At 43.2% G+C, this 27,887-nt stretch overlaps 1 protein-coding gene across 1 annotated transcript; it reads left to right on the forward strand.

Moving 5' to 3' along the window:
• The first annotated feature begins 202 nt into the window (after positions 1–202).
• rab12 (RAB12, member RAS oncogene family) lies at positions 203–27,887 on the forward strand. The gene is made up of 6 exons (XM_055633927.1): positions 203–526; positions 13,825–13,885; positions 16,622–16,760; positions 18,441–18,530; positions 22,905–23,009; positions 26,218–27,887. Exons 1-6 carry the CDS (start codon positions 283–285, stop codon positions 26,326–26,328), a joined length of 750 nt encoding a protein of 249 aa, XP_055489902.1. The 5' UTR covers positions 203–282; the 3' UTR covers positions 26,329–27,887.

Below are 27,887 nucleotides of genomic sequence, written 5' to 3' on the forward strand. Positions count from 1 at the left end.
AATACTGGAGGAACTCAGTGGGTGAGGCAGCATCTATGGAGAAAAGGGGCAGACGGTGTTTTGTGGCCGAGCCCCTTCTTCAAACCATCACCAAAGATCATCGATGAAGACCAAATACAGAGTGGGCGTGGCTTCGGTCATTAATATTAATGAGCAATGGGTGACGTCAGGCGGGTCTTGCAGCGCACTGTGGGATACTGGAGGAGCGCGGACGGTCAGCCAGCCAGCCCGGCCTGAGCTTGTTGTTGGCGGAAGAGGGGCTGGGGCGGTTAAGCGGGGCCGATGGACCGGGCGGCCGTGCCACGGAGGAGCGGGGGCGGGGGGCTGACCTCCAACTCCAGATCGGTGTCGGGGAGCGGCGGGGCCTCGGCGAGCCCGGCCAACTCTCGGCGCCGGAGGCAGCCGCCGCGACCGGCCGACTACAAGCTGCAGGTGATCATCATCGGCAGCCGCGGCGTGGGCAAGACCAGCCTGATGGAGCGCTTCACGGACGACACCTTCAGCGAGGCCTGCAAATCCACCGTCGGTAGGTGGGCACTGGGGGAGATGGAGCTGGAGGCGGTCTCGGGCCTCGGTGCTCGCTTGGTACCCGGGCCCAAACCCTCGCCTGGGACCCGGGCCCAAACCCTCGCCTGGGACCCGGGCCCAAACCCTCGCCTGGGACCCGGGCCCAAACCCTCGCCTGGGACCCGGGCCCAAACCCTCGCCTGGTACCCGGGCCCAAACCCTCGCCTGGTACCCGGGCCCAAACCCTCGCCTGGGTACCCGAGATCCCAACCCTCGCCTGGGACCCGGGCCCAAACCCTCGCCTGGGACCCGGGCCCAAACCCTCGCCTGGGACCCGGGCCCAAACCCTCGCCTGGGACCCGGGCCCAAACCCTCGCCTGGGACCCGGGCCCAAACCCTCGCCTGGGCCCGGTACCCCCTCGCCTGGGACCCGGGCCCAAACCCTCGCCTGGGACCCGGGCCCAAACCCTCGCCTGGGACCCGGGCCCAAACCCTCGCCTGGGACCCGGGGCAAAACCCTCGCCTGGGACCCGGGCCCAGCGCTTCACGGGGACCCGGGCCCCCTCAGCGAGGGGACTGCAAATCCACCCTCGGTACCCGGGCCCAAACCCTGGCCTGGGACCGGGCCCAAACCCTCGCCTGGGACCCGGGCCCAAACCCTCGCCCTGGGACCCGGGCCCAAACCCTCGCCTGGGACCCGGGCCCAAACCCTCGCCTGGGACCCGGGCCCAAACCCTCGCCTGGGACCCGGGCCCAAACCCTCGCCTGGGTACCCGGGCCCAAACCCTCGTCTTCTGACTTGATGTTGATCCTACAGGAGTCCTGACCTTGGTCTTCCCCTCTTTATAATACACGTAAAGTCAGAGCTTCCCCCCCTCCCCACCACCCCACCCCACCCCTCCAGCCGTGGAAGTGCCCAACACTAAAAGCCATAGTTGTAAGGTGAGAGGGGGAAAGTTAAATGGAAGATAGACACGGCGTTGGAGTAACTCAATGGGTCAGGTAGTATTTAAGGAGAAAAGGGATGGGTGGGTGACGTTTTGGGTCGGGAGTGCAGGGCATAGAGGGATATCTGGATCATGTACAGGCCTTTGAGATCAGTTTAACTGGGCAACATGTTCGACACAAACATTGTTTGCTGAAGGGCCCGTTCCTGTGCCATAGCTGTTCTATGTTCCACAGCTGGGCAGCCAACAATGTACTCTTTATCTTTCCATTCTTCCGGTCAGGCAGGCTGGGTTTCCTGCAGCACCCCCACCATTCATTCCAACTTGGAAACTTGACCCTGCTACTATAGCTGCCTCCCTACCCAAAAGTCCCGATAGTCTGAAGAAGGGTCCTAACCTGAATTGACAAGTGGACATTCACTCCGCAGTTGCTGCTGATCCTTTGGAGTTCCTTGAGCGCTTTATGGAGTTTACTAAAATACACTGTTGGAGTAACTCAGCAGGTCAGGAAGCATCTCTGGAAAAAGTGATTGGTAACAACACTGGTTGAGACCCTCTCTTCAGACTCAGTTTGTGGAGGTTAATCCTCCAGATCAACATTCCAGGGTTTAATCCTCCACCTCAAGACTCCAACGTTTGCAGTTTCTTATTTCTGATTGGCTTGTGGTCCTTTTGTTCTGTCCTCCACTCCTCCCACCATCCTGGTCAGAGATCCAGCTGCCCCTCTCGGCCTCACCCAATAGTCCCTCTTCCTTCCTGCCATCACTCTTTTATTGTCTTTCTGTTCCGCTTTCCAAAATATCCAACCATATGCCATGTTGCTAACTTGTATCTTGGTGTGTGGGAGAGACGGCTAGGTGCAAATTTGCTTCACAGTGCTCTATAAATACAAATTGCATGTTAATGTACATATTAACCCCTGATAGAATAAGCATCCATGATAGCTGTTGGGTTTTTGGGTACATATACAGGGAGACCTGGTTTCCAAAACTATCACTTCACTGATTAATTGAACATAATTTTTGAACATCTAATTTTAAAATTTAATTCATTCATTACCTTGTGACTAAATCTGGACATCTTCTATTTATAAAGATTATCCTTAAAGTTAATGGCAAACAAAATCAGTTATCTAGATGAAGCGATCTTTGACTAAAGTAATGTTTCTCGAATGTGGATAAATAGTAAGATTCAAAGAATACTGACAATTTAGATGAGTTAGTACAGCTTTTAAATGAGTTTGGATGGGCAAGGGCTGATTATTGTTGCCAAGCATCAGAGAGAAAATGAAGAAATGGTCATTCGGTGAGAGAGCCTTTGATTTTTAACGTCTGAAAGAGTGGACACTTGTTTGGATATGTTGTAAATAAATCCTCCTAAATTTATTCAAATGAATGGATTGTCAAGTATCCTTTTTAGATCAAATCTTTCTGTTTTAATATTGTAGTTGGAGTTTCTATGTAAAGAGCTAATGAACCATAGATTACAATTAGAAGCTGCATTGAGTATGTGGTCCAAAAGACACGATTATAAATCTGAAATAAAACAAATCAAGATAGATGGACAATAGATCCTGGGGAAACTTAGCAGGTCATACAGCAACTGTGCAAAGTGAAATTGAGGTCGCTTTTCAGGTTTGTAATGTCTGTATAACCCTGTTGTGACTAGCACAATAAATACACATCCGATATCTTGTAAGAATAGTTTATTTCCCAACAACTAACAGAAACTTCTGGAAAGTCACTTGACCTCAGTCACGAGGCATAAGCACACTTGCCAGCTTCTACTCCTGGCCTCAAGGGTTGCTGGCATTTACATTACATCTCCCCCTTCAACTTTATTTACATCTCAAGGAAGGGGGTGCCGTTGAGTATGGCAGCCTTGCCTGTAGCTGTTCTTTCATTTTTAAAAACATTTTTACTCTGTCAAAATGTTTTGTTATGGAGGTCTTTTAGTCTTTTCATGTGGGGAATGGGAGAAATGTTTTTCTCAGTCACTACCTGGTCGTGGATGCGTCTTTCCTCCGAGCTGCATCTTCGCCCCCTCCTGGCGGCCTACCATCTGGATTGGTGCAGCCTTTTCCTGCCGGAGACCGGCCAAAGCTTCAGCTTAAGCAGCGGAGCAGCACTGAAGTGCCATCGCTGAGCGGGTGATGCCTTACCTGGGTCGCCATGTTGGAGCAGCGACTGCCGACTTTAACACTGTGGACTGCTGACTTTTGCACTGTGGAGCTGTGGTCTGCGGAGCTTCCAGCCGCGGGCGGCGCTGATTTTAACAACACGGGGCCCTGGGATCTTTTGCCGAGGATTGCCGTGTTGGAGTTCCGTCCAGGTCGGCCTGTGGACTTCTATTTTATTATCAGTTGGTTGGTCAGCCTCAGATTGACCTCTATCATTTACTAAAGCCAACGTAACTTCAGCTTTTTAGATTATTTGAATTTGTGAGCTGTTTAAAAGTTGGGTTAAACACCTTTCTTCTAGGTCATTACATTGTATGTGCCTATCTTAGATTATTTGACAGTAGTCGTCCACTGACTGCTGGAAATAATGCAATGCTGTGTGAGGTGGCAATTTTATTGAGTTATTTATCAGCAATGTGAACAAAGTTTTCGTGCAATTCTATGGATGGAAATCATGCAAATTCTCCCATCTTTCATCGTCCCATTTGTTGCGGTTGATCACCATTTTACGATTATATAGTTGATGCTCACCTGTAAGATTGTAGAAAGAGTGAAAAGTTGTACCATCAGCTCTCACAATTGGCTGTAGACATTGAATGTAAAATGAACGAAAGCTGTCACGTTTAAAAGGGGTACAAGGACAGAAGGATCAGGGTGGGTTATTTAAACCAGAGATCAAGTGGAAGTTAAAACAAAATTAAAATGCTGTTTTTGATACTGCCACGTTTCTTAGTATAACATGCTTACATTAGAAGTATTTACTATTCACAAATACTAAAGCAATGTCTAAATAAAACTGCTGTTGAAGTAGCATATCTGCTATTTAGTGAACAGATTGAACGGCACTGATATGTCCTGGAATATGAGGCATACTGAATGTGTTCAGACTACACAATCCTATGTGGTTGCAAGATTGGCACCAATAAGAACTTACAAGCCCAGGATTGTGCTGCAGCATTAAAGGTATTAAAAATGTTAAATTGGGTCATTAAAAATATTAACTCCACCCGTTCAGTAGTTGAGTGTAATTATGTTGTGCAATATGTAATTTATTGCTACTCCTGCACCTATTGTCTATTGAAACTCTGGTGAACCATCATCCAAGAAGGAACAGCGACCTTTGAAGCCAAGAGATGCGCAGAATTAGAAGAAAAGAGAAGAAAACGGAAAGAGAGGCAGCAAAGTCAGATCTGCCATCTAAAATTGCCTGTCCTGAATGCCAATGATCTTTCAAAGCCAGGATTGGACTCATAAGCCACCTGAGAGTCTATATATCTATATATCTAATATTGCAAGCATTGTGATAGAATGTATGTAGTGAGGGGTCGAAATTTCCGGTTGCCAGTGGGAAGCCGCAGACCCACTGGCCAACCTAAAAGCCATGCCATTGTACCCGGCTCCCCCAACACAGCCGTTCCCTACCCGTAGCCCCCATGTGAGACGTGGTCCTCCAACATAAGCGGCTCAGGAATGAGCAGTGCGGCTGGTTTTAAATGGTGGCTTTGAGGCGAGATGCGGGCGCCAGCCGCCGTTATGGTCGCTGGTCAGCAGGAGGTGACAAAATGAGTGAGTTTGGGGGGGGGAGAAGGATTTAATGAAAAATGTGAACATACACATAACGAAATCTAATGAGGAGTGGATAGTTGGAATGAAAAGTGAAATGTCTATCCAAATGGCTGCTTCTATGGGTGAGAAGCCAGTTTATTTTTGAAATATTGTGGGGTGTGGGGGGGGGGGGGGGGGGAAGAAGGATTTGATTAAAAACATGTACTTAAACACGACGAAATGTAATGAGGAGCGGATACGTAGAAAGAAAAATGAATTCTCTACCGAAATGGAAAAGATCTCGGCGATTGTGCGTCTGGATTCGGCGTGGCAAGGAATCAAAGGAAGAAATGCAGCCGTACATGTAAATGGATCCATTCCGATTGGACATCTGTGAGCATCGGCCATTCCGATTGGACATCTGCGAGCATTGGGCATTGTGACATCACACGATGGAACGAATCAAAAGGCATAAAGGCAGCCGGTTGGATGGCACGAGAGTTTTATATAATTATAGATAGATAGATAGATCTAATTGTACACACACACACACACACACACAATTTCCCTCCTGGGATTAATAAAGTTTTATCGTATAGTATCGTGTGTGTAGGAAGGAACTGCTGATGCTGGTTTAAACTGAAGATAGACACAAAAAGCTGGAGTAACTCAACGGGTCAGACAGAATCTCTGGACAAAAGGAAAATATTACGTTTTGGGTTGTGTCTGAAAAAGGTTCCTGCACACCTTTGGAATGTGGAAGGAAATAAGAGCACCCGGAGAAAACCCATGCGATCAAAGGGAAAAGGAGAAAACCCCATACAGACCGCACCCATATTCAGGATCAATTCCGGGTCTCTGGCAATTTTAGGCAGCAACTTTATGGCCCCATAGTCTTGAACTTAACTAAAACATACAGTAGCTGTAAAGGGGGACATAGCATCACATAGAAACATAGAAATGAGGTGCAGGAGTAGGCCATTCGGCAATTCGAGCCGAATGGCCTACATAGATTTAAGACTGAAAATGGAAAGTTTCTTTTTTTTTTTCGTAACCAAAGTTATCAACGTATAATTTTTTGTGTGTTGGAAAATAAAATATAGTGGCGGAGCTGGTGGACTTACTGCCTCACCAGGTTGGCAGCGTGCCCTGCGAATGGCTGAAGTTCCCAGGTGGGCAAGTTTGCCCCAGGTCGGCTGGCAGTTCTGGCTGTAGCGCCCAGTTTGCCCTCGTGTCCCGGGACTGGCTGCAGTTCCCAGATCGAAAACTAATTGGAAAAAAAACACGGTTGCGGGCCAGGTGAATTCGGGTTACGGGCCGGATCCGGGTTGCTGACCCCTGTGTTCGGCCTCATTGTGTGTGGTCCCCCCTCCCCACGTTTTTAAAAGTGATTTAGCCCAGGTCTATCTTTCTTGGCCACCAAGCTAACCTTCGGCCTCCCAAGATGCAGGTAAATTTTCGGGCCGTATTTTAGGGTAAAAAATAACGTCTTCATTGCCGGGAAATATGGTATGCATTTGATTCGCAGATTGGTATTCTTGAAAGACAGGGAAAAAAAGTTGCAATGCTTAAGCCAATTTGTTTGACCTTGGTTGTGCTCTATAATTACTGCAGGTCTTGTGTTGAGTGGAGAGGGATAAGAGATTTAAGAATGTCAATTTAGCAACAATGAAGGAACAATACGCGCCATGATAGTACATAATTTAGAAAATAAATGTAATATTTGGTGTTCCCATTGTCTTGACTCTTGTTCTTTTTAGTTATAGAGGTGTCTGTAAAGTAATCTTGGCAAGTTGTTGCACTCCATCTTTTAGTTACCATATAGTATGTGTCAGCGTTGTGAGAATATGGGATGGGGTAATGAATTTTGCACCAGAGCGGAAAGGTTATTGATATTCAAGACAAGAGTGACCATAATATGGTTGAGTTCTTCATTAGGATGGAGAGTGACATTGTTAATTCGGAAACAATGGTTTTGAACTTAAAGAAAGGTAACTTTGAGGGTATGAGACGTGAATTGGCCAAGATTGACTGGCAAGTAATTCTAAAAGGGTTGACGGTGGATATGCAATGGAAGGCATTTAAAGACTGCATGGATGAACTACAAAAATTGTTCATCCCAGTTTGGCAAAAGAATAAATCAGGGAAGGTAGTGCATCCATGGATAACAAGGGAAATCAGGGATAGTATCAAAGCAAAGGATGATGCGTACAAACTAGCCAGAAAAAGCAGCATACCGGAGGACTGGGAGAAATTCAGAGACCAGCAGAGAGGAGGACGAAGGGCTTAATTAGAAAAGGAAAAATGGATTATGAAAGAAAACTGGCAGTGAACATAAAATCTGACTGCAAAAGTTTTTATAGATATGTGAAAAGAAAGAGATTAGTTAAAACAAATGTAGGTCCCTTGCAGTCAGAAACAGGTGAGTTGATCATGGGGAACCAGGATATGGCGGACCAATTGAATAACTACTTTGGTTCCGTCTTCACTAAGGAAGACATAAATGATCTGCCGGAAATAGCAGGGGCCCGCGGGTCAAAGGAGGTGGAGGAATTGAGTGAAATCCAGGTTAGTCGGGAAGTGGTGTTGGGTAAATTGAATGGATTAAAGGCCGATAAATCCCCAGGGCCAGATAGGCTGCATCCCAGAGTACTTAAGGAAGTAGCTCCAGAAATAGTGGATGCATTAGTAATAATCTTTCAAAACTCCTTAGATTCTGGAGTAGTTCCAGAGGATTGGCGGGTAGCAAACGTAACCCCACTTTTTAAGAAGGGAGGGAGAGAGAAAACGGGGAATTACAGACCAGTTAGCCTAACATCGGTAGTGGGGAAACTGCTAGAGTCAGTTATTAAAGATGGGATAGCAGCACATTTAGAAAGTGGTGAAATCATTGGACAAAGTCAGCATGGATTTACGAAAGGTAAATCATGTCTGACGAATCTTATAGAATTTTTCGAGGATGTAACTAGTAGCGTGGATAGGGGAGAACCAGTGGATGTGGTGTATCTGGACTTCCAGAAGGTTTTCGACAAGGTCCCACATAAGAGATTAGTATACAAACTTAAAGCACATGGCATTGGGGGTTCAGTATTGATGTGGATAGAGAACTGGCTGGCAAACAGGAAGCAAAGAGTAGGAGTAAACGGGTCCTTTTCACAATGGCAGGCAGTGACTAGTGGGGTACCGCAAGGCTCAGTACTGGGACCCCAGCTATTTACAATATATATTAATGATCTGGATGAGGGAATTGAAGGCAATAACTCCAAGTTTGCGGATGACACTAAGCTGGGGGGCAGTGTTAGGTGTGAGGAGGATGCTAGGAGACTGCAAAGTGACTTGGATAGGCTGGGTGAGTGGGCAAATGTTTGGCAGATGCAGTTTAATGTGGATAAATGTGAGGTTATCCATTTTGGTGGCAAAAACGGGAAAGCAGATTATTATCTAAACGGTGGCCGATTGGGAAAGGGGGAGATGCAGCGAGACCTGGGTGTCATGGTACACCAGTCATTGAAGGTAGGCATGCAGGTGCAGCAGGCAGTAAAGAAAGCGAATGGCATGTTGGCTTTCATAGCAAGAGGATTTGAGTATAGGAGCAGGGAGGTTCTACTGCAGTTGTATAGGGTCTTGGTGAGACCACACCTGGAGTATTGCGTGCAGTTTTGGTCTCCAAATCTGAGGAAGGACATTATTGCCATAGAGGGAGTGCAGAGAAGGTTCACCAGACTGATTCCTGGGATGTCAGGACTGTCTTATGAAGAAAGACTGGATAGACTTGGTTTATACTCTCTAGAGTTTAGGAGATTGAGAGGGGATCTTATAGAAACTTACAAAATTCTTAAGGGGTTGGACAGGCTAGATGCAGGAAGATTGTTTCCGATGTTGGGGAAGTCCAGGACAAGGGGTCACAGCTTAAGGATAAGGGGGAAATCCTTTAAAACCGAGATGAGGAGAACTTTTTTCACACAGAGAGTGGTGAATCTCTGGAACTCTCTGCCACAGAGGGTAGTTGAGGCCAGTTCATTGGCTATATTTAAGAGGGAGTTAGATGTGGCCCTTGTGGCCAAGGGGATCAGAGGGTATGGAGAAAAGGCAGGTACGGGATACTGAGTTGGATGATCAGCCATGATCATATTAAATGGCGGTGCAGGCTCGAAGGGCCGAATGGCCTACTCCTGCACCTAATTTCTATGTTTCTATGTTTCTATGATAGATAATTATATCCTATTATAGATACAAAATGCTGGAGTAACTCAGCGGGACACCCAGTGAAAGAATGGGTGACCTTTCTGATCCTTCTTCGGACTGATTTTTTCTACCCAAAACGTTGCCTATTCCTTCACTCCAAAGATGCTGCTTGTCTCGTCTGCGTTACTCTCGCATTTTGTCTATCTTCGGTGTAAACCAGCATCTGCAATTTGTGCTCTATCTCTCTGACTCTCGCTTCCTGATCAAATCATTTGAGATAAATAGTAGTTAAAAGGTTAGAAAGGTTGGTTTTATGCAACAAGGCACTTCTTTGTGTTTAAACCAACTTTACATCATTGGAACTTTGATACAACTTTGATATCTGTGTTTGTTTCCTGTGACAGCTACCCGTCATTTCACCTGGTTTTCTGTTGGGTTTGTAAAGAGCCTGTCCAACCAGCATGCGATTGCATGCGTCTAGCGCAACCAAACGTGGTCGCTTGAGGCGTACGGCCTCGTGGGGCCGGTCCCACTTCGATCGGCGAAAGCATATGGAGTTGTGCGGGGCTGGTCCCGACATCGCACGGGGCTCTAAAAATCTTGCACTGTCCGAAGATTCTGCACGCCAACGGCCTGTTGGCCCGAAGGCGTATTGAGGGCTACGCAGCGTCTCGACGGCGTACGCAGGGTCTTGATGTCGTACGTAGCGTCTTGACGATGTACGCCTAGCGCGTGGCGTTGCACGGTGACGTCACCGCCCGGCATGCCGTTGCGTGATGACGCCGACGCCGTGCGATGTCCAAATTCAGTCTGCCCGCCGCCTGCCCAGCTGATTGGTGAGTTTGACGTAAAGTACATCACGCGTGAACTTTGCGCGTACTTAGCGCGAACTCCGCTTCCGTTTGGTCGCGCTAGTCGCATGCAATCGCATGATGGTGGGACAGGCCCTTATCTTCTGCTGTGGGTGTTCTATTTACCTCAGAAAGATACTGTAATTATTTTCTGCACATGTACTGGGGAATTAAGAATTCCTGTATAAAAACGATTTTGCACAATTGATATGCAGGATATCTTGGTTGTAAAGACTCTTCCAATTTGTGACAAAGCAAGTGAAATTCAAGGTGGACCGAAAAACAAGTGCCCAGTTTGGAAGAACATTTTAGTGAGGTTCAAATGCGATAAGAGTTCAACCAACTCTCAGTTCAAAACTAGATTGGCAGGGGGGTGGGATCTTGTACTGGACAGAGGCACGTGAGAGGCTAGAAGTTGGTATGGAGGGTGGTGTGGAAAAACGGGCCGGTGAAAGGCGGAGAGCAATGAAGGAGGGTTGGTTTAAGCTGCACGTATTTCGATGCAAGGGGCCTGACGGGTAAGGCAGATAAGCCTAGTGAGTGTATTGGTATTAGTGACTGGGACGTTGTAGCCATGACTGAAACCTGGTTAAGGGAGGGGCAGGACTGGCAGCTCAATGTTCCGGGGGTACAGGAGCTTCAGGAGAGACAGGGATGAGAGAAAAAGAGGAGGGGGGGTGGGGGGGGGTTGCATTGTTGGTTAAGGAGGATGTCACAGCTGTGATCAGAGGTGGCATTACAGATGGTTCGTCTAGTGAGGCTATATGGGTAGAGCTGATGAACAAGAAACATAGAAAATAGGTGCAGGAGTAGGCCATTCGGCCCTTCAAGCCTGCACTGTCATTCAATATGATCATGGCTGATCATCCAACTCGGTATCCTGTACCTGCCTTCTCTCCTTCTCTCCATACCTCCTGATCGCTTTAGCCACAAGGGCCACATCTAACTCCCTTAAATATAGCCAATGAACTGGCCTCAACTACCTTCTGTGGCAGAGAATTCCACAGATTCACCACTCTCTGTGTGAAAAATGTTTTTCTCATCTCGGTCCTAAAAGATTTCCCCCTTATCCTTAAACTGTGACCCCTTGTTCTGGACTTCACCAACAACGGGAACAATCTTCCTGCATCTAGCCTGTCCAATCCCTTAAGAATTTTGTAAGTTTCTATAAGATCCCCCCTCAATCTTCTAAATTCTAGCGATGATCACTTGTTCAAGGGATGATCACTTTGTTGGAGGTGTTCTACAGACCCCCAAATAGTCAACGGGAATTGGAAGAACAAATGTGCCAGGAGATTGCAGACAGCTGCAGGTCAAATAAGGTTGTTGTTGAAGGGGGTTTTAATTTTCTCAATATAAATTGGGAAAAATAATAGTGTGAAGGGTTTAAATGGGGTGTAATTCCTCAAAGGTGTTCTGGAGAGTTTTCTCAAGCACTATGTAGAGGCTCCCACACGTGAGAGGGCAACAACGCTGGATTTAATATTCTGAAATTGGGAAGGGCAAGTTAATGAAGTGTTTATGGGTGGGCCTTTTCAGACTTAGTTCGATTAGGTTTAAGATAGTTATGGATAGGGGCGGAGAGGGTCAACGTGTTAAAATGCTCAACTGGGGGTAAGGCCAGCTTTGAGGGTATGAGAGAAGATCTCGCTCAAGTTGACTGGAGCAGGTTATTCGAGGGGAAAGGAACATTGACCGTGGGATGTTTTAAAAAGTGTGTTGACGAAAGCTCAGGATATGTATGACCCCGATAGAGTAAAGGGCAAAGCAGGCAAATGTAAGGAAGCTTGACTGTCGAGGGAAATTGAAGCATTGGTTAAAAACAAGAAGGATGCATGGGGCCGGTATAGGCAGCAGGGATCAAGTGCAACCATGGATGAGTTTTGGGAACTGAAAAGGGAGATCAGAAGGGCAAAAATGGGCCAGGAGATAGCTCTGCCAGGTAGCATTAAAGACAATTCCAAACTATTTTATAAATACATAAGGATGAAAAGAGTAACTTGAGAGAGAGTGGGACCTCTCAGGAATCAAAGCAGTCACCTCTGTGTGGAGCCACAGGAGAGGGGCAAGGTCCTCAATAAGTATTTCTCCTATATTTACTGAGTAGAAAGACAATAGGGCGGAGGAACTAGGGGCAGTCCATGAAAGTGTCTTGAGAGCAGTCAGTGTTACCTTTGAAGAAGTACTGAAGATACTGTCATGTATGAAGGTAGTCATGTTAGACTTGGACAGTAATTCCAGTCAAAGTAATTGTCATAGAGGCCCTTTAGCCCAGCGCATCGAAGTTGAAAATGCCTATTTATACTAACTCCCTTGTGTGCGTTAATTCCATATCTTTCTATGCTGTACTCATTCAAGTACCTGGCCAGAACCTCTTAAATGTTGTTCCTGCCTCCAACACCTTCTCTGACAGCTCATTCATGATATCTACTATTGTGCGTGGAAAAAGTTACTCCTCGCGTCCCCTAAATACCACTTTCTTCTCGCCTTAAACTTATGCCCTCTAGTTTTATGTCCACCATTGACTATTTTTACATTTGACACTGCCTTAGAAAAGAAACCAACTGCTTTTAATCAAAATCTAAAAGGTCAATTCCATCCATTTTGTATCCAATTTATCTCCTCCTGGATCCCGTGCAATCCATGCGTGACGTAGTACGCCTTGCCACAATCTTTGTAAACAATGTAGACACAATATGTTGGAGTAGCTCAGACACTCGGCATCTCTGGGGTGACGTTTCGGGTTGAGACCCTTCTTCGTTGCAAACAATGTCTACCACCCTTCAAAACAAACCAAATTAAATTTGTACAACACTACTTTGTGCACACACAACCATGCTGACAATTCCTAATCAGTTTTTGCCTTCCAAATCCAAAACAAAATTCCATCCTTCAGAATCTCTTGAATTCACTCTTACACCACCGACATAAGGCTAGCTGGCCTGTAATTCCTTTTGTTATCCCGGCTGAATACAGGCACACGTCATCTCTCCAGTTCTCATCTGGGGCTAATGAAGGTATAAAAGTCTCTGGCAATCTCCTCCCTTGCTTTCCATAATGTCCTAGGATACTCTTGGTTATGTCCTATGTCATGGTCATCGTTCTTTGTGCAGTTCAAGACCGCCAACTCCACCTGCTTCATAATGTTAATATGCTCCAGGAAATTGTTGTTCCCTCACATGAAGGCACTAGTTTCCGTGTCCTTCATGCTAAATACAGAGATGCAGTTGTCTTGTGGTTTTGACAATGACAAGTGATGATTGTTACATGCTTGCCTGTTATTGTATCTTATTTTACTTGGCTACAGTCTCCTAATAGTGTAGTGTCCTAATAGGATGGTGTGATTCGTTTAGCAAGGTCACCAAAAGGATTAATGCACAATATTATGTTCACTTCACACACACACAAATCGCATGTGTGCAGAAAGTTACAGTATCCGCTCCAATTCGGGGGGGCCTTTCTTTCCTTATCCTTTTCCTGTGATACGAAGGTTTGCTTTTACAGAGTGCTATGTATCCTGTTGGAAATTTTTGATTTTTGCTATTGAATTCAACCTTGTATTTGCTTTTGCTTCTTATTCCTCCTTTCCTTTTACTGTATTTGTTTATAGGTGTTGATTTTAAAATCAAAACAATAGAGCTAAGAGGGAAGAAAATTAGATTACAAATCTGGTAAGTGACCAACGCATTTCCAGCTGCTGTGCATATTCCTGTTACTTCTGACTTGAAATTTCACTTGTAATCTCATCCTTGGCATGGGCTGGTTTTCCATTTCTGGTAAGGATCCGCACTAATATTTTAACATCTCGTCCAGTACATTTTGGGTCCAATTGTAATTTTAACATATTGTGCAGTCAAGAGGTGTAATAATGAGATTTAATCTAGATATATTTTGTTAAACTGAAATTAGTTGCATCGTTCTTCTCATAGATTTTTTTTAATCTAGTTTTGTTTTTAAATTTCCACAACTAATTTTATTTATATTAGCTGCTTTTGTTATCCAAAAGAGCCGAGACACAGAAATATTGAAATAGTTTTGATTGACACAAAATGCTGGAGTAACTCAGTGGGTCGGGCAGCATTTCTGGAGAATTTCGCATTATCGATGCCTTTCTTCAGACCTGCTATTTAAATAGTCTTGGATAGATTTTGAGTCAGCTGAATGATCTGTACAGTGCGTTCTTTCCATCCCTTTACCGAGCTTTTCCACATTGTATCCCTATCCCACTACTATCATCCCAATATTGAGACTGCACTGGATGATTTGTTTTCCATCTCCATTACATATGTCATCGGCCACAAGGAGGCTAAATCACTTTGGTGCCCTGGATGTCTAATGTCCCATTTCCTTTATTATTGCCCATGTTGTGGGAGCAAGATAACCGATTATTGCAACTTGCCATTTTTTGTAGTAGAAGCAGCAACGACATGTGGCATTTCTACTAAAGCAATTGGCTGCAGCCGATATGATATGAACTTGAAAGAGCAGCTTAAAATCTGTTTTCAATTACCGTCAGTTCTTCCTGCTAATTAAAGTTGTATCTTTATTCATTTTTTTCCTTAACTGGAATGCCGTGTTAAATCATGCCACGTAATTCCAGTGATCGGAATATGCATTTGAATTGTGCAAATATTTTTTTTACTAGGAGTAAATATTATTCAAAATGCAAGGAGTTACAAGCAATAGAAATCTAAAAACTATCATGACATTCTCAGGGTATTAACCACTTGTGCCAACATTGAGTGTTAAAGGAAATTTTCCTTGGTTTTATTTAACTCAAAGCATTTAATAAGCCTGTAGGACTGCTGCTGCTGTGTGTACTAATATATGGTATGTAGGATTTCAGTATCTCTAAACTACATCTCGCTGTCATACTGTTCCATCAGTCAGAATGCATAATGTCAATGTAGCCGCCGATAGTCTGTGTGACACATGGTTTGTTGTCAGTTGTCTTTGTTTTCATAAACTCTTGTGAATGATAATAAAAAAGCTTACTAACACTCCATTCCATCCCACCCCACTTCCCAGCAGGATTGGCTTTGGATTGCAGCACTATTCTGAAATTCCTTACTCATCCATAGTCTCCAGTTAACAGTCTAATTTCTAACTGTCTGTGTGTTCTCATCCCTCATCTGTGTGACTCTTAAGATCTGTCTGCAAGAGGCTGGCAAATAATAACACTCTTTCTACTGGAGCATGTGGAGGTAAAATGTACTACTTTATTCAAATTGTATTGAGTTTGATTGTATTTGTGATATGACTTGATGATAATCAACTGCCCTGTCCAGTTTAAAATAGCTTCCAGACTATTTGGATTCTTTACCATTAAGAGGTTATCAAATAACATTGCTGCCCCTTTTATAGAAGCTGGAAAAAATTGGGAAGCCCAGTCAGCCCAGCGAGTCTATCCTAGTCCGTAGCTGCCAGTCTAACTCAATTTCCCAATATTGGGTCCATATCCGTGCAGTTCATGGCTCTTTAAGTGCACATGCAAATAATTTAAAAAATATGATGTGAGTTTCTATCTCCACCATTCTTGGACAGATCCACATCACCTTCTGATTGGGGGGATGGGGGAGAATCGTTCCCATCAGTTTTTGACTAATTTTTTGAGACTTGTTCAATTTTATTATATGATTTTATCTACCGGTACATCAATTATATCTCCCCTCAACCGCCTCTATTCTGCACAGAACATCCCTGCCTTATCCAGTATTCCTGGCAATTAAAATTTGGCAGCATCCTCAAATCTTTTCAAGTCCTTTAACCAAATTGCAAATTTCCTGCAATGTTGTACATTAACTAGTGTTGTTTACAGTTGTAGCTAAATTCCCAACACTTATATTCAAAGTCTCTGGTAATAAAGAAAATGCTCTGTAGGCCTTTCAATAGGAATATTTATTTAACAATGTAAGAATAGATAGCTATACATTCCTAGACCCCCTTTGAGTCCCCACAATACATATCCTGTCGTCTTCCCCTTGGCTCCATTGGCTTGTAGAACCTCCTAAAATTGTACTTTTCTTAATTATATACCATTAATCACTCTTTTTGCCCATTTATAGTTCATTGTTGGGCATTGATGCTTTAGTATATTAATCAAATAAGATTCATGCAGTCTTGACAATGCATTTGGTTTTCCCCATCTTTTTAATCTCTACACTTTACAAGTTGGCATTTGTCAACTGCAGAGTAGGGGGGTTTATTGCTTTTATTAACCATGGTTATTTTGGTAAACCACTTGGTGTGGCCCCTCCCCCCCCCTTCAGAACCCTGGATTGCTGACATGACTAGGTGGTGGCAGGGTGAAAAGAGCCAACTAAACATGTCCCATAATGCATGTGCTTCATTGTGTCCAACAGAGTAAAGATTGGACACAAAGATTTTAATTCACATTTTCCCCTCAGGGATACAGCGGGTCAGGAGAGATTCAACAGCATCACTTCGGCGTACTACAGGAGTGCTAAAGGAATAGTCTTGGTATATGACATTACAAAAAAAGAAACATTTGAAGATGTACCCAAATGGATGAAAATGATTGACAAGGTAATGAAAATGATATATCAATTCTTTGACGTGTTATTCCAAATAATTTTAAAGTGTTTTAAACCTCTTGAAACTTATGCCAGTTGGACTACTAAACCAGAAAATTACTAGGTTACAAAATGACAAAGAATTTGTAATTTTCCAATATCTATTTTGACTAAGCTGGCTTTAATGTTTCTTTGATTCTCGCTGTTTCTGAAAGAATATAGATGTGCAGGAATATTTATTTTCTATTAGAAAACTTTTTTTTTAATTTAAATATAATCTGTTATTTAATTGCATTTTAATGTTACAAGTTGTCTTTATGCAAGGTATAAAGCTCTTCTTTAGTTTGGAATTAAAAAACCTATATTTGACTGGCCACATGGCCAGAGATTAACTTGGGCCTGTGACCAATCTCAAATGTGATGGTCTCTGTGATTTGGTATAAAATATTGTCTGAAATATGAAATTATTCTCTTTGCCTGCTCAAACATTCAGTCAAATGCGGCTTTTCTGATAGTCACCTTTTTAATACCATAGAAGGTGAAACAGGAACAAATGGTTTCCATTTTATAAATGCTAACTTGAAAATGTGGTCTCTCGCCTCAATACATTGAATGACAATGCCCTTTCCTCCATTCACTTAATGAATTATTTCCATTAGTCCCTGCATGAATGCAATATTAACAATTTTTATTGAATCCACCATTGTGAGTCATGTGAAACTGGAGTTAATTCAGAAGTAATCAGTAGCTTTGTGGTGTATTTGCAGCCTCTACTTTGGAACTTCCGTGGAACATTCAACCATTTAGTCCAGATGAATGGATATATTCTCATAATTGAATAATTCAAATAATTATTGATTCATAATGCTTTTGTTGCTCCGGGGTAGTCGCATTCTGCTATCTACCTACACTCAGGATAATTTGCAGTCGTGCATCTTTCAGACTTGGAAGGAAACTTGTATCTGGCGACCCATGAGGTCACGGAGAGCATGGAAATAAAAAGGGAACATATTGGAAATACTCAGCAAGTCAGGCACCATATGTGGAAAGAGAAATGGAATTAATGTTACAAGTCATGGGTTCTTCATTAGATTTGGCAAGCAAGGCAACATATTATAGTATCAAGTAGCAGGAAGGGTGGGGTGGGATGGTAGAAGAAAGGGAATATATGTGGCTAAGGATAGCAAGGTCATCTGGTTAGTGGTTTAATGAGGGTAATTGAGGAATGAAAACTCAAAGGAGGGTAGGAATTGCAAAAAGGGTTAAATTGGTGGAGACAAGAACTGAGCCAATGTCGTTCTTCATTAAATGGTGGAGTTCAGCCTGATGGAGAAGAGGGAGGATAGCTGGTAGAAAGAGGTGCGGGGAAGGAGCAGAGCGAGAACTGGCAAGTGATAGGTGGAACCAGGTAAGGAGGGGATGATCGGCTGATGAGCCTGTTGGGGAGAGAAGGATGGAGGTGGCAGCCAAGGCTTGAAGTAAAAAGTGAACTTTGCCTTTACTTGCAGTAGTGGTATTGAGTAGCAAAATTGCAAAAAAAAATCATATTTGTTTGTGGAGGGGAGAGGGGACAAACTGATATTAAGGTTCTAATATCACTAATTCTGGAAATCATTTGAGTTTTTTGTCTATAGTGTGCTCCATCTGTATAAGGCTGTACCTTTAAAAGCCGCTGATTGTTTTGTTTTCACAGTATGCTTCAGAAGACGCAGAGCTTCTTTTAGTGGGAAATAAGCTGGATTGTGAAGTTGAACGAACAATCACTCGTCAGCAGGGAGAAAGGGTAAGAAATGATCAAGAAATATGGCCCTGTCCTGAAGTAGAACTTTTAACGGTTGGGTTCAAAGTATTTTGTGAAGAATTCTTGCTTGATCTACAATGGTAAGGGGTTTATCAGGGTAGTACTCGAGTGGCAAAGGTTGAGTAGGCAAAGGATGGGATGTTGATGGCGGCTATTTGGCTGATTTGATCTGAGAGATAATGTATTAATATTCTAGGATTTTCTCCTAGTTGTCTATCTTTTGTGTGATAAACACAGCTTGCTAATATCGCCAATTTATTTTTCTATGTACACTCTTTTACATCTAAATTGTAATTTTAAATTACAGACTTTGTCATCCTCAAGTTTTTTTTATACACTGATACCATCATTTTAGTTTAGTTCAGAGATACAGAGCGGAAACAGGATCTTCGGCCCACCAGGTCTGCACCCACCAGCGACCCCCGCACACCAACACTATCCTACACACACTAGGGACGATTTACACCCACACTGAGCCAATTAACCTATAAACCTGTATATCTTTGAAGTGTGGGAGGAAACCGAAGATCTCGGAGAAAACCCACGGGGAGAACGTACAAACTCCGTAGAGACAGCACCCGTAGTTGGGGTCGAACCTGGGTCTCTGGCGCTCAACCGTTGCGCCACCGTACCACCCACTTCTGAGATGCATAATGTATTTCCAAAGTGAATGTTCTTTTATTCTGGTTATGGTTCATTGGTGTATTCAATTTATTCATTGTTTTCTGGTGATCCAATGCACTACATGTTAAAACAATCCATGGCTATTCACCGGGAATATCTGTCAAGTAGGTGATGTTTCGGATCGAGACCCTTCTCCAGCTTTTTGTGTCTATCTTCGGTTTAAACCAGCATCTCCGGTATCTCATACATAAGTGATAGGTGGATACAGGTGAAGGGGGTTTGACTGGCAGATGGTGGAACAAAGGCCACAGATGATAGGACAAAAGGTTTGAGATAACGATGGAAGAGGTGAATTGTGAAGCCAGAGGACGGAATGTACGTGGAAGGAGGGGAAGTGGGTCAGAATCCAGGATGAGGCACAGGGATGAGTGGATATGGAGGGGGGGGGGTGTTCTTTGTAGTCTAATTACCTGAAAGAGGTGAATTCAGTGTTCATACCCATAGGTACAGTGCCTTCCATAGTATTTGGGACAAAGACCTTTCATTTATTTATTTTTTTGCCTCTGTATTCCACAATTTGAGATTTGTAATAGAAAAAATCATATTGTCAGATTTTAATAAAGGCCATTTTTATACATTTTGATTTGACCATGTAGAAATTACAGCCGTGTTTATACATTGCCCCCTCCATTTCAGGGCACCATAATGTTTGGGACACAGCAATGTCATGTAAATGAAAGTAATCATGTTTAGTATTTTGTTGCATATCCTTCGCATGCAATGACTGCTTGAAGTCTGGGATTCATGGACGTCACCAGTTGCTGGGTGTCTTCTCTGGTGATGCTCTGCCAGGCCTGTACTGCGGGCATCTTTAGCTTATGCTTGTTTTGGGGGCTAGTCCCCTTCAATTTTCTTTTCAGCATATAAAAGGCATGCTCAATTGGGTTCAGATCGGGTGATTGACTTGGCCACTCAAGAATTGACAATTTTTTAGCTTTGAAAAATTCCTTTATTGCTTTAGCAGTATGTTTGGGATCATTGTCTTGCTGTAGAATGAACCTCTGGCCAATGAGTTTGGAGGCATTTGTTTGAACTTGAGCAGATATGATGTGCCTACACACTTCAGAATTCGTTATGCTACTACCATCAGCAGTTGTATCAACAATGAAGATAAGTGAGCCAGTACCTTCAGCAGCCATACATGCCCAGACCATAACACCCCCACCACCATGTTTCACAGATGAGATGGTATGCTTTGGATCTTGGGCAGTTCCTTCTCTCCTCCATACTTTGCTCTTGCCATCACTCTGTTATAGGTTAATCATCATTTCATCTGTCCAAAATTCCTTTTTTTCCAGAACTGTGGTTGCTCTTTTAAGTACTTCTTGGCAAACTGTAAACCGGCCATCCTACTTTTACGGCTAACCAGTGGTTTGCATCTTGCAGTGTAGCCTCTGTATTTCTTTTCATGAAGTCTTCTGCAGACAGTGGTCATTGACAAATCCACACCTGACTCCTGAAGAGTGTTTCTGATCTGTCAGAAAGGTGTTTGGGGATTTTTCTTTATTATAGAGAGAATTCTTCTGTCATCAGCTGTGGGGGTCTTCCTAGGCCTGCAGTCCCTTGGTGATTAGTAAGCTCACCAGTGCTCTTTCTTCTTAATGATGTCCCAAACAGTTGATTTTGGTAAGCCTAAGGTTTGGCTGATGTCTCTTAACAGTTTTATTCTCGTATCAGTCTCATAATGGCTTATTTGACTTTCATTGGCACAACTTTGGTCCTCATGTTGATAAACAGCAATAAAAGTTTCCAAAGGTGATGGAAAGATTGGAGGAAAGACTAGGTGCTGAGAGCTCTCTTATATCTCCTTTAAATACACCTGAGCAATTACAAACACCTGTGAAGCCATGTGTCCCAAACATTATGGTGCTCTGAAATGGGGGGAACACAGCCGTAATTTCTTCCTGGTGAAACCAAAATGTATAAAAATACCCTTTAATAAAATCTGACAATGTGCACTTTAACCATATGTGATTTTTTTTTTCTATTACAAATCTCAAATTGTGGAGTACAGAGGCAAATAAATAAATGACGGATCTTTGTCCCAAACATTATGGATGGCTCTGTATGTGTAGTGATTTACTTTTCTCCATTTTTCATTTTGTCTGGCATTGTTTAATGACACACTCATATTTTATCTAACTTATTTAAGGGACAGAAGTTTAAGGGTAACATGAGGGGGAACTTCTTTACTCTGAGAGTGGTAGCTGTGTGGAATGAGCTTCCAGTGGAAGTGGTGGAGGCAGGTTCGATGTTATCATTTAAAAATAAATTGGATAGGTATATGGACAGGAAAGAAATGGAGGATTATGGTCTGAGTGCATGTAAATGGGACTAGGGGAGAATAAATGTTCGGCACGGACTAGAAGGGCCGAGATGTCCTGTTTTCGTGCTGTAATTGTTATATGGTTATATGATTTCAGAACTGCCCAGGAGCTTTACCCCTTTGTGTGATGTTGATCTGTAAACATAAGCATTTTGCATTGAGTCTCTAAATACATGCAGTTGGAAATTTTATTTAATTGGCTCATAAATCATAGAGGGCCAGAACTGTGGTGCAGTGGTAGAGTTGCTGCCCTCAAGTGCCAGGGACCCGGGTTTGATCCTGATTATGGGTGCTTATCTGTATGGAGTTTGTATGCTCTCCCTTAAACTGCATGGGCTTTCTCATGCAGTCTCATGCATTATAGTCCCTGGTCACATGTGGTTATTCCTAGTAACAGCACGGTGGTTTAGCAGTAGAGCTGCTGCCTTTAAGTGCCTGAGACCCGGGTTAGATCCTGACTACGGGTGCTGTCTGTACAGCGTTTATATGTTCTCCCTGTGACCTGCGTGGGTTCATTCCAGGATCTCCGACTTCCTCCCGTTCAGGTTTGTTGGTTAATTGTCTTGGAATAATTGTAAATTGTGCCTAGTGCTTGCAGGATAGTGTTAGTGTGCGGGGAATGCTGGCCGTCATAGACTCAGTGGGCCGAAGGGCGCTGTATCGCTAAAACTAAAAGCAGCTGTCATGATGTGATTCCTAGTTTCAGAAATCATCTAAGATTATGATGGTGAAGCATATAGTACCATTGTTTTTAAGTGCTGGACCTAACTGAAACCCATGTGGTAAATCGAGTATCATCGTGCCTTAATTGGTATACGTGACAATAAAATACCCTTTGAACCCTTTAATTAGTACATCTGGAATAATTTTTATTTTAATTGTATCAGTAATCATAACCCCCAAAAAATGCTGAATTGTCTTAAAAATATCTGCTTCACTAATGTCCTTTGGGGATGCAAATCTATTATCCTTAAATCAATCTGGCTGACATGTGGATCCTGACGTAGGAATTATGGTTGACTGTACCCTTTGAAATATCTCTCGAGTCACTTCATTCAGAAGTCAACGGGATGGCAGGAAATGCTGACCATATGCTTCGAAAGTATAAATAAAAGTAAGCTCAATTTCTGTCTTAAGGATCTGAGTTAACCAGGTTCTGAAAATAATTTTGCACCAAAAACTCTTCTGTAATTTGTATTTTTTTACTTCCTTGTTTTTCTGACTCGCTCTGTGCAAATACTTTTTGTAATGGCCTGTTCTCGCTTTCAGTGAAATAATTTAAAGATAAAAATGAACATTTCTGTGCAGCTCCCATGCTAAATATATTTCATCTTTAATTTCCGCAGTTTGCTCTGCAGATAACTGGCATGCGTTTTTGTGAGGCTAGTGCAAAGGACAACTACAATGTCAGTGAGATCTTTATGAAGCTTGTGGATGACATCTTAAATAAGGCAAGTTCATTTTACTGCAGTGTTTGTGGTCTTTCATCTGCGATTCAAGACCAATTTAGATTGTGTTACTTAGGAAGTTAGCAATGTTGCGTTACAAATATTACTTTTACCAAGAACAATCATATGTGGCTGGGTTAATTGAATGGCTATATGGAAGAGCAAACTTAATGAATATCCATATCCATAACAGAGCCCAGCAGAAGTGGCTCCTGCTGAGACTACGTGCATCATAGAAGCCAGTCATTTGCTTCCTGTGATTTGGTCATGGTGAGTGCAGCACGGAAGCGGGCTGTTCAGTCCACCAAACATTCATCAACCCATCACATTGAAAATGGGATTAAAGTAGTGTGTTAGTGGAGGTGCTGAAGTAGATGGGTTGATGACTGGTGGACTGAACAGCATGCTTCTGTGCTCTACGCACTATAACCATATCACATTAAATTAATCAATCTAGTTAATGACTGGATTATTTGCCACTTCCTCATCAACTTCCCCAGATCCACCTCTCGCCTATTCAACTTTTTTCAGAGCTTTTTTTGGCGTCTGCAGCCCGGGATCCCTCGTGGGGGACCCGGGGGAAGAAGAATTCAGGAAGAAGTATTGTACTTCCGTGGCGCTGGTTTAAAGTATTTTTGTTTTTTAGTTAGTAAAAGTGTGTTTTGTGTTTCTTTGTGCGTTATGTGGGGGGTGGGGTGAGGGGGAAACAGATTTGGTCGCCTCCTCCACGGAGAGGCGACTTTTTCCAGGTCGCCTCCCCCGTGGCCTAACAATCAGGATCGGCGCGGCCTTTCCCGGAGATGCGCCCGGGGCTTCAGCGGCAGGCGCAGCACAGACTCTCGTCGTGGAGCGGGCGAGCCCCCGCTGGAGGGGAGCGCTCAGTTCTGCTGGCCCATGGCAGCCGGCAGCCTGAAGCCGCGGTCTGCAGAGCTCCAGCTGACGCTGCGTCTGCAGCCCGGGATCCCTCGTGGGGGACCCGGGGGAAGAAGAAGAATACAATACAATACAAAAGAAGCCACCACCGCCGGCCCGCGGCCAACTTCTACCACGGACCCGGTGTGGACTTACTTACCATCACCCCTGGAGTGGAGCTTCGACTGCCGGCCCTGCAGTCTGCGGTGCTTCTGGCTGTGGCGCGGCGGGAACTTTAAATCTTCGACCGCTGGCCTGTGGCTACACCAACCTAAAGCCGCGGTCTCCGGTGGGGAAGAGCCAACTCTGGACTTACCTGGACTTGTACCTTGTCCTCTTACCATCTGGATGCCTGCAGTGACAGCTGCGGAGGGTTGAGGTCCCGACCACGGGGGAAAATGGAGGAGGATTGGCCAAATTTTGTGCCTTCCACCACAGTTATGAATGCTGTGGTGGATGTTTGTGTTAAATTTTTATTGTGTATTGTGTGTTCTTTATCATTGTACCGCTGCTGACAAATTCATTTCACTTGCACTTTATGTGCAATGTGACAAATAAAACCGTATTGTATTGTACTTGGGGCAGCTCACGCCCAATTAACCTACCAGTGGATGTGGCGAAAACCACTTCACCCAGAGAATGCCCATGGAGTCATAGGAAAGTACAAGCTCCATACAAGCTACACCCACTAGTCAGGAATGAAGCCAATTCTCTACCACTTCAGCACCTCCACTAACCCCTACCTCCTTTTCTTTTTCCTCCCCCCCCCCCCCCCCCCCCCAATATGAAGAGACAAATGTGCACATTCACACAGCAAAAATGGTATTCACTTTGGGATTGTACATGGGTGCCTGCCAATAATCGTTAGGAAAAAGAGGAAATATGTAGGGAATTCACAGACTAAGAGTAATAGGGTTTTAGTAGAGAGGGATTTTATCCAAATATTGAATTATCAACTGGCATTGCTGTGGCGCTAAGAACTTAGATGTGGAATTTTGTAATTTGTGTTCAGGAAAATCTTATCAATGAATGTGTAGATTGCCCTACAAGAGGAGGGGCAAACCTTTTGGGGGAAATAAGCCAGGGCAGGCAACTGAAGTGTTAGTAGGGAAACAATTTGAGACCAGTGACCATCATTTTTTGAATTATGAAAATAGATAGGACTGGTCCGACGGTTTTCAAGGCCGATTTTAAAGTTATTAGATAGGAACTTTTAAAAGTTGATTTGGGGGGAGGCTATTTTACATGTAAACGGGTATCTGGTAAGTGGGAGGCTTTTAAACATGAGATCGCAAGCGTTCATTTGCTAGCATTTGAGCAGCAAAGTGGTGTAGGTGGTAAAACTAATGCCTCATGGTTCCAGAGACAAATGAGATCCTGTTGCACGTTCTCTCTAATAAATGGTGCTCATTTGACTATTAGTGATCGATATTGCTGTCATTCAATGTCAATCCTATTGACAATTTGTTTCCTATCAAGATCAGGAAAAATAATGATCATGAAGTCCCAAGTGTAACTTCAGGAACTAACATGATCCGTTTTTCTGAAATCGCTTCACATCGTTTCCACTGACAGCCTATTAAAACCTGGCAAATTGAGCACATTGAACTTTACCTTCCAGTGCCAGAAGTGAGGGCTGCTGTCCGATTATCTAAATTGTCAAATTTCAAACAATGGGACATGGTTGACAATCAAAAAATTACTGTTTTCCACGTTGTATCCTGTGAGGTATAGTTGATAAAATGTGTATTCCACAACACAACCTCTAAGCTGGTATTTATGCTTGACATCAGCCTTTTTCGGAAGCCTCTTCATCTAACTCTATTGACACTACTTTCCAATTTGTACTGCTTCAATGTATTGGATTTATGCTGGTGTATTTTGGAATGTTGACTAATAGGCCTTTTCACTTGGAAAATTGTATTGAAATCGCAACACATCATGACATCAGTTTATTTTATTTTATTGTCACATGTACCGAGGTACAATGAAAAGCATGCTAGTTGCATGCTAAGCAGTCAGCGGAAAGGCAATAAATGATTACAACCGAGCTATCCAAAGTGTACAGGTACATGGTAAAATTTAGTGCAAGATAATGTCCAGTAAAGACCAATTACGGAGAGTCAGAGGGCTTCCAATGAGACAGTTAGCAGCTCACAATTGCTCTTGTTGTTGGTTCAATTGCCTGGTAACATTTATATTTATTGCTTCTTAATTCTGCCTTCATCTTTGTTCTGTTCGTTTGATTAATGTCTGAAACATAAATAATTGGAATGTTTTACCTCGCCTACATTTTCAGATGCCTGAAGTACCCAAGTGCGAGTTATCAAACAGCATCCTGTCATTACAGCCAGAGCCTGAAATTCCACCAGAGCTGCCGCCAGTTCGGCCGAACGTCCGCTGCTGCTGATCGTTGCTTCTCCCCTGCGCTCGTACTCATGTACATTGCTGCAATGCAATCAGTCTCACCATTGTCATCGTTGCACTTTGTAGGAATGATCAAAGAACTCGGACTAACTTTGTATATGTGTGAGATTTTAAAATGGTATAGGATAAAATTACTCTGTTCTGAATAACTGCACATTTTGTTTTTTAATATCCTCTGATTTCTAGCAAAGTTGATGTTTTCTACACTAGTGCAGTATTTAATGTCAGTGTGTAGTACCAAGTGGTTTCTAAACTTCAAAATGGCCGTTTTGTTATGGTACTCTTTATAATTTAAAAAAGGGGTCAGGCCACTGAAAAGACTGTCTCGTTTCTAGCATAAAGCTGCTATTATCAGTGGGATCATAGTCACTGCTACCTTTGCTGAGTAGCACAAGATGGGGACATTAGAAAAACTAATGAACCAAATTTGGGATACATTATGGAATTTTTGCAAATCCTAATGATATATACAAAAGGGAACCCCATTAGATACATGTTTAAGAAAGAACTGCAGATACTGGAAAAATTCTCCATAGATACTGCCTCACCCGCTGAGTTTCTCCAGCATTTTTGTCCCCATTAGATACATAGTTGGTTCATTTGTACGTTGGTGCTTAGACTGCAAATATGTATTATCTTCCCAAGAAGTGTTGGGAACTAAATGGTAACACTAAATTGTAATTCGGAGAGATCCAGAGTGCACATTACTTGCAACAAGAGTGTGAATCACAGAAATATACTTGAGGTGCAGTAGCAGAATTGGGGTCATGCTATTTGAGTATTATCAGAGATGTAACGTTATTGTGGTCAGGGCAAGTAAAATCATCTGCCTCCCTCCCAAATCAAAAATGATGTGCTGTGAAAGGACACTTAGTTGTCACTTTAGAAGCACTTAATCGAAAAGTTTTAGGCCGAGGGAGGGGGGGCTATTATATTTTAGGTGAGTATTTTATAGTGGACAATTTCAAGTGGGCATTTTATAAAAGTTGCCTTATGAGGATCAAATATTTTACATTTTGGTCTGTTCAAAGATATTTTCATTGTGCAAATGACTGCACCTTGCACTTGTAACATTGCAGTGAACAGCACTCCCTCGTAACATTGTTAGGTTTCAATTTCAGGTGACCAGTGCGTTGCCAAGTGGGTGTAACGTACTTGCACAAAGCCCTACTTAAGACTGGGCTCGTGTCACGAGCAACAGAGTAACTTCCATGTCGAAGACTGAAGATTTTTTTGGAAGTATGTGAAGTGAAAGTACAGTATTTACTTTGTTACCAATAGTTGAGGAAGTAATTTAGATTTTTTTTTTTAAATTGTTCTCATTGTGGATCCCACAAAAAGACAGATTCGCTTGCAGCTTTTAATTCCGGATTGTGCTTGTTCATTGCTGTATTTGGAACATGAAGAAGATCATCCCATCATTACGGTGCATGTTATTTAAAAAGTGAAGTCTGTCCCTTTGGTGTAGCTGATTTATTTTTTGATGAATTCAAATATAAGCATGGTATGTAAAATTGTGACCTATTAAAACTCTATACACAA

The sequence above is a fragment of the Leucoraja erinacea genome, chromosome 4 (assembly GCF_028641065.1).
Source record: "Leucoraja erinacea ecotype New England chromosome 4, Leri_hhj_1, whole genome shotgun sequence".
Classification (NCBI taxonomy): Eukaryota; Metazoa; Chordata; class Chondrichthyes; order Rajiformes; family Rajidae; genus Leucoraja; species Leucoraja erinaceus.

What these genes read in the sequence shown, in the direction of transcription:
- rab12 (XM_055633927.1), top strand. Translation starts at nt 283, where the DNA reads ATGGACCGGGCGGCCGTGCCACGGAGGAGCGGGGGCGGGGGGCTGACC. An exon ending in GGCCTGCAAATCCACCGTCG is followed by an intron (nt 527 to 13,824) that starts GTAGGTGGGCAC and finishes ATTTGTTTATAG; the next exon opens with GTGTTGATTTTAAAATCAAA. An exon ending in AAAATTAGATTACAAATCTG is followed by an intron (nt 13,886 to 16,621) that starts GTAAGTGACCAA and finishes TTTTCCCCTCAG; the next exon opens with GGATACAGCGGGTCAGGAGA.